Here is a 7,934-nt window from a genome sequence, read left to right as displayed (position 1 = left end):
GCCTATTCTACTTACGTTTGTATGTGAAGTCGAAATCAACCCCAACTTTGCTTTAAAAAGCATCGCAAGATCTCCTAACCGAAGATCACATGATCACAAACGGAAATCACTTCCGTGAAGTGACCATCGCATGTTCCCTTCACTAACGGATTTCTGGAAGGGCCCTTCGTGAAGGGATTCAGTTGTTTACTTTCGTTTGGAACGTCCCTACAAATGGCGTCCCCTTCCCGAAGTGCCCTTCAAGGGTGCAAAAAGCCATTTGGAATTCGCCCAGTTTCACCACAGAACCCATAGATATGTATAGGTAGATGCCACATTCGACTGCTCCAGACAAGTCATCGTGTCCAACATCTTGGAACGGTCAATGTGTCGTCACTCATAATAAAAATTTCACTCACAATAAAAGTTTCAAAATGGCACAACATTGCACTGCCTCTGGTTGTAAAAACCGCCAAAATTTTAATTCCTGAAGAAATTGTATAAACTTTCACAGGTAAGAATGTGTAGGTGTGTGTGTTTTAATATGTATTAACTCAATATTACTGTCACGATCACTCGGGGAAGGAACGAGGAGATCCAGGAGAATACTTCTTATTCGACTTTAATCACGCAAACAAAGGGATACAACCACAGGAAATGAAGAATGACGTTTAACAGCCAACGCTAGACACAGGGAAACGCACGGCTTAAGTAGACAAGGAAACTAATGAGGGAACACCTGGAAATAATGAACATGATGACATGAGTGAAAACACAGCTGGAACCAAATAAACAAAATGAGGACAGGAACAGGAAACATGACCAAAAAAGAGAAACAGGAACTAAGACAGGGGTAAAACAAGGAAACACAAGTCCACAACACTGACAATTACTCCCCCCTCCCGGAAGGCGCGTCAATTAACAATTCCACCGGGGAGGGGAGGGTGGGCGCCCTGGAGGCTGGTACAGGACGGAGACACGGGAGGCCTCCAGGGCAGATCAGGGAGCTCAGGCGGCCATGGCTGGACAGGCAGTCCCAGGAGCCATGGCGGATCAGGCAGTCGAGGGTGCCATGGTGGAGCGGGCAGTTTGGAGCAAGGAACTCAGGAGGCCATGGCGGAGCAGCCTCCGAGGCCGCGGCCGCAGACCCCGCCCCGGCCACTATGGCTGGAGCCCTACTACGCCCCAAAAAAAATACTTGGAGAGGATAACGGGCTCCAAGGCCCTCTTGGGGCCAAAACCGGGGACTGGAGCCCTCCCTGGGCTTAACGGGGAATCAGGAGCCCTCCCTGGGCTCAACGGGGGATCTGGAGCCCTCCCTGGGCTTAACTGGGGGATCTGGAGCCTTCCCTGGGCTCAACGGGGGATCAGGAGCCCTCACTGGGCTATACTCGGGGACTGGAGCCCTCACTGGGCTAAACTCGGGGACTGGAGCCCTCACTGGGCTAAACTCGGGGACAGGAGCCCTCACTGGGCTAAACTCGGGGACAGGAGCCCTCCTTGGGCTAAACTCGGGAACAGGAGCCCTCCCTGGGCTCAACGGGAAAATCAGGGTTGCAGAAATACAGGCAACTTGCTTGAGTGTTCAAAGACCTGCTTTGATCATTCCAATATGGCAAATGGCTTACATATAGCTGCCCATAGAAACAGCTGCTAATAGGAGATCTACCTATACATATCTATGACAGAATCTTCTTAACCTGAGCATATACTGTACACCTTCAGTTACACACTTACAGTGTATTACTGTTAGCTTGTGCTGCAGTGTACTGGAATGGTGCCTGTGTCACCAACATTTCTCTCCACATTTTTCTCTTTTTCTTACCAAACCTTGCAGGTCTTATTAAAAAAAACGTAAGTACACAGAGGTTTTTTTTTTTTTATTCAGCATACCGTGGAAGGAGTATAATTGCTCTGAACTGTTATTCATTCATGATCTCTTAAACTCACATTCCTACAATAGTCGAGAGAGCATTTAGTTCAGAGTAAAAGCTCATTCATTCTGCAGTGACACTCTGAAGACTTTTGAGGCTCGGTGAATAGATTAACTTCCTGGAATCAATTGTACATCAATTACGCAACTGAACTACAGAAATGAAATCACGGCTATAATAAGATCCTACAAGACCCCGCCCCCTTGCTTTATCTTACATGTGCGCCATCTGTCACTCAAACATCTATTTTTTTGATTGGTCTAAATATGGGGCGGAGCCAAATTTGGTTCATAATCTGAGTGGAGGTAGAGCAAGGGTAGGGCTATGGTGAATTAAATCTTTGGCTTTGATGGGAGATTGGCATTTGCAGAGCGGGACAAAGCTTCATACTATAAGCTGAATAACTCATGATGATTGAAGCAGGTCGAGTTGAGGGAAAGCTAATGGGGTCACTGCTTATCTCTGTGCCCGTGCCAGAAAAACAGGCTCAAGCCCGCAGTCCTCGCCCAACACACCTCCCCCATTTGAAACACAGGCTTGCTATGTCCGTTGCCAGCCATCTTTATGGATTCATATTACTGGAAAACTCTGGAATGACCACACGCATTTGACACAGTATGACCCGTCATATAGGATTCATATATAACATGACCACTAAGCATAATAATAATTATAAAAAATATAATTGCTTCTGGCCTGTGCCATCAAATACATTCTTATCTGAGACTGGAGGATGTTTGTGCTTTGCACTTAATGGATTTTTCACACATTGTGGTCTGATAAGGAAGTTATTGCAGGAAATTTAGTAACTGCGTGTTCCCATAGTATGCATTTAGACTATTAAGGCCTTCTGATGTATGTGACAGCAGTAACATTTAATACAGAGAGAAAAGAGCGAAGGGCATCTTCATTCATAATTTCCAGCTTTATTAAACAAATGTCTACAAAAGAGGGTTATGAGCATTAGCAGACAACACTGATACTTGAGTGGAGTGGGATGTGTTTAAGGTTACCTTCAGAGAATTAATGACAGAGACATTAGGTTAACTGTGCACTTCAACCACATTTGTAACCACAACGGTAGCAGTCATTTGTCACTTCTATTAGCGGGTCACATTAAGGCCGAGCTCCACTATTTTATTTTAGAGTCAACAATATTTAATGTTTAAAATAATAATAAAAGACTTACTGGAATAAAAATATTATTACAAAAAATAATAGACTTATTGGAATAATAATATAATATTACACATAAGAACTATTTCTAAATCCTTTTTTTTCAGATACCAAAACAGATTACATAAATAATAACAATAATAATAATAATAGAAGTAATAATAATAATAATAATAATTATTATTATTATTATTATTATCACCCTTACCCCAATTTCTCAAAACGTGTAAAGCCTTTTGACTCCCATTCTTTTCCACTGCTAATGTACCATTTCTAGTGTCACAGTAAGTCACAGTAAATAAATCAAACTTAAACTGCACTACACATAAGACAAATAAATTTAACTAGCTGACATGATGCTATTAATGCTCTGGTATCAGTCACACACAAGAAATAAAAATTCACAGGAACCCCATCATCTATAAAATACGACGTATCTGCATGTGCCATCTGTCAAATCATAATGATCTAATAATTAACACCAAACTGCATGCATAAGTGGAATATTTTGATAGCACGACAATACTAACTGTCTGAAATGATAACAGTTCAGAAATTTCAAAAAGCCAACGTGTGCTTTTCCTCTCACATTTGGTTGAATTGCTTGGTTCTTTCTACATTGTGTCTGTGGCTCTGGACAGTGGTATGATTGCGTCACCTCCAACAGTAATTCCCTAATGGCAGCCATTTACTGTAGCTAGGTAACAACGCAGGAGGAGAAGACGCCAATTTCAGTGTTTTATTGAAGTACTTGTCCCTTTGGATATACCAGCAAAACTTAATACGCACACAACGGCACATCAGTTTGTCTGCTTGTGAGCTGCAGAAGTATTGCAAGAGATGCAAACAATGCAAGATGCTCTCCAAAGGCAATTTCATTGAAGGCAAGCAGTTATGAGAAACGCAAAAAATGTAAATTTGACGTCATCAGTACTGACTCATTTACTCAAGTTAGACGACCTTTTCAAGCAGATTCTCTCATGTCAAATGTCAAACGGACTCAGGTTTGCACCTAAGGTTTAGTGTAAAAACACCACAAGAGTTTCAGGTAACTGGAAAATATATGTGTCTTAAAGGGACAATTTTTGTGACCCCCTGCTCAGCCGTTTATACGGATATAAAAGGAAAGTGTTCCCACGGGCCCCTGTTCTGTCAGTCAGTGCCCTCCCTCCCTCTCTCCCTCCCTCCCTCCCAGAGTTTAATTGATCTGTTGCATAATATGAACGTTCTCTCATGGAGATGAGGAAGGACAAAGAGGAGAGAGAAGCAGTGGAGCTCGTCAGAGCTGCATTACGCCTCAATTGTTGGTATCTGGCTGTGTGTGTCCACAAAGCTCACTGCAACGGCCAGTCAATAAACATTCAATTACACAATTTCATCATGATGTCAGCGCAGCAGGAGTTTTTGCTTGCATTTCGAAATGTCCATAGCGAAATATCCAACACTTTTTAATTTAAATATTATTTTGTGTCTCTGATTTTCGGCTCTTGTGCAGAGGAAGAATAATGAATTGTCCTGTGACAATTATCAAACCAGAAGCGCTCAATGCGATGCGGATTTCCATAGTAATTAGAATCGTAACTGGCCACACAGAAGTCTCCTCTTGTAAAGGGATGGCTAATCAAATCGGAAAGATAGATACCTTGTGACGGAATCTGACGAGAGGTCGATACGCCATCAGGGTAAATCCTTCTTTGTTTGGACGTGCCTCTGCGATCAGCGCTGCGCCCCAGAGCAGGACAGCTGCCCACCATCTTCTGGAGCCTCTCATTACCCTCCTGTAATAAAATAAAAGATGTGAATACACAAATAAACAACAACCCGTGTAGGTTAAGTCAAGCGGAGCATTTAAAGCCTTTTGAAACAAACAATGCATCATAGCTCAGCTAATTAGAGCAGACAACGGAGGATGCCGATCTACTGTGGGTTTAAACTAATGCTTTCAATAAGAAGCTCACACTCATTGGTACGATTAAATCTATTTTGAATCAATTAAGGAATAATGAGCACCATGAGGAAATAAAGCTAAAGCTAAAAAAAAGGATCAATATATTACCGTGCTGATGGTGAACGCATTAGATTGCAGTTCTTTTTAAGTCAGGCATTCATATCAAAGTAACATTTAAATTCAGTCCTGATATGAGACTTTTTCATCCCCTTTATCAGTGGTTTTCAAACTGGGGTTCGGAAACCCCTGAGGGTTTTAATAAAAATAGATTTAAAAAATAAACAATAAATAAATTAAGAAAATAGATTAAAATTAAAGTACAGTAATATAGTGATTGGAAAAAAAAAAAGTAATAATGTAAGAGAAAATTTAAAAGTTTGAAAACCCCTGCCCTATATGACAAAGCTATCTCAAAATAATACTGACACTGTTGTAACACTAGTACTAAACCGATATTGACTGATATTGAACTGCTATTTTCTTGTTAGAGCTGCTATAAAACCGAATTTGTATTTTATTTAATATTTTATGAAGTTTGCATAATTGATTCTGTTATTTTCTGTTTATTAGTGTGAAGCTGCTTTGAAACAATATGTATTTTATAAAGCACTATATAAATAAAGGGGACTTGACTCAAAATATATTTGGATTCACAAAACACAAAAGTGCCACTTTTGCACAGTATTTCAATGCAAAAGCTTTGGAGCATGAGTGGAGTCCCATGAGTTGTTCTGTCAGAGAAAGCAACGAAGCAACAAAGACAGCACATAAAAATAAAACATATACATATGAGTAGGATATACTCCGAGGCCCCCCTCATCACAGGTCCCAGGACAACCACTGTGTGAGAGTGTTGTCCTGCTAGACTTCATGGATTTGGAATGGAAACAATAGTTTAGAATGACATGGGATTGGATTTCAGAACAAAGCAATTCAGAAGAGATTCTTCTCATTGGTTAGTTCAAAGACCATCCATATTTCACATCATTGGTTTGAAGTCAGGCACATGACTGGCCCAAGAAATGAGCAAGTACTCTTGATGCAAACCTGTGCTACCCATCTGTGCTTTTATTTCAATTTCAGCATACATGACTGTCATATGTCATGCTGTCTGCCAAAGAGAGAGCGCATGAAGAAGGAAGACTGAACGCTGTGCAACCACCTATAGGGACAGTCATCATAACTTTATCAGGTGGCCATAAATCGTCTACACCACATCTATGCCAAGTGTCTTGGCATTGACTTTCAAATGAGGGCTGTCTATCACTCACAATGTTCACAATAGATCATTGTGTGAGAGTCTCCCAGCAGGCAGAGCAATATGAGTGTCTTCTACTGCATCTAAACTGTACTGTACTTGCCCACAGTCATAGCAGTAGTGATTGTTTACTGATCAGTGCTGCCATGTATTCAGAGCATGATCTTCTGAACCATTCTCTATTTCCACCTCTCGGTACACCCCCATGCTCTGGTAGACTAGAGTAATATTGCTGTGTTGGCAACACTGGCATTGCAGACATTTGTAGTCTTTATGGTTATAATTTATGCTGCCTTCTACAATAAAGGGTACATATTGACCATACTAGATTACCAAGGTTGCCAAAGTTTCCACCTGGCTCATTGACATAAAAAATGACAATTAAGAAAGGAAATGAGAGTGAGAGTCAACAAATGTTATTTTTACAGTACAACAAAATAAAATAAACAGTGTAAAAGTACAGTAAAAATAAAAAGGAAAAAATAAAACCTAGAGTAATAATTTTGTAGTCTGTATAGAAAATGAGAGTCAACAAAAGCTATTTTTACAGAAAAATAAAATACAAAATAATCCAGAGAAATAATGGTTTGTTGGCAACACTGGCATTGCAGACATTTGTAGTCCTTGTAGTTACAATTTATGGAAATAAAAGAGTCAACAAATGCTATTTTTACAGAAAAAATTAAAATTCAATAGAATAATTTATTTTCAAAGTGGACCACATAGTATGCATCCCAGACAGATTGTAATCACATTTCCATGAGGGAGATGTGGAAAGAGTCTTTGAGGATTCATATAAACAAACACCAACACTTGCAACTAAAAAAACTCTCTTCCACAGTAAAGAAGGCATTAGACAAAAACTCCACTTCCATAGGGGGCTAACACATTTGGGGCAGGATTCATGAAACATTCTTAAGAAGAAATTTCTTCTTAACTGCCATTTTCTTCTTATTTTTTAACTTAAGATACATTTTTGGGAATACAAAATATTCTTAACTTTTTTCTTAAGAATATTCTTATCTTTTTTCTTAAGATTGTTCTTAAGACAAAACTTGAGAAAAATTAAAATTCTTGAAAATAATCTTCTTAAAAATCATCGTAAATAACTTCTTAAATTTAGGACAGCCCCAGACTTGTCTTAAATCCCAAACAGTAAGAATTATTTAATGAATTTATTGGGTTATTTCAAATAAATTGTTATATTTAAGCATTACAACAACACTAGCTACATATAATACATAGTAGGACTATTAAAGGGGTCATATGATGCGATTTAAATTTTTCCTTTATCTTTGGAGTGTTACAAGCTCTTGTTGCATAAAGAAGATCTGTAAAGTTGCAAAGACTAAAGTCTCAAATCCAAAGAGATATTCTTTATAAAAGTTAAGAGTCAACCACGCCTACCTAAAACGGCTCGTTCTAACACCCCCCCACATGTCTACGTCACGATGTGGGAAGATTTGCATAACGCCGCCCAAATGTTCACGCAAAGAAAGAAGACGTAACTTTTATTCTCGCTGTAGTATTACTGTTGCCGCTGTCGCCATGTCGTGAAGACGCTGTGTGCTTCGTTGTGAAAGCGAAACTACTTTGTTTGGTCTTCCAAAAGAGGACGATATCCACTTCGTCATGCCTA

The 7,934-nt window shown here is 39.7% G+C and overlaps 1 protein-coding gene across 2 annotated transcripts in view; it reads right to left on the bottom strand.

Moving 5' to 3' along the window:
• LOC107741087 (follistatin-related protein 5-like) overlaps positions 1-7,934 on the bottom strand; it is a 117,870-nt gene that overhangs the window by 93,212 nt on the left and 16,724 nt on the right. For both annotated transcript variants that reach the window (XM_016553683.1, XM_016553689.1), the window contains exon 2: positions 4,732-4,867. In XM_016553683.1, the coding sequence (XP_016409169.1) occupies positions 4,732-4,867 (136 nt within the window). The remainder of the gene's footprint in view (positions 1-4,731; positions 4,868-7,934) is intronic.

This window comes from Sinocyclocheilus rhinocerous, unplaced genomic scaffold (assembly GCF_001515625.1).
Source record: "Sinocyclocheilus rhinocerous isolate Xijiao unplaced genomic scaffold, SAMN03320098_v1.1 scaffold431, whole genome shotgun sequence".
Classification (NCBI taxonomy): domain Eukaryota; kingdom Metazoa; phylum Chordata; class Actinopteri; order Cypriniformes; family Cyprinidae; genus Sinocyclocheilus; species Sinocyclocheilus rhinocerous.
This window is presented reverse-complemented; position numbering and strand designations above follow the sequence as displayed.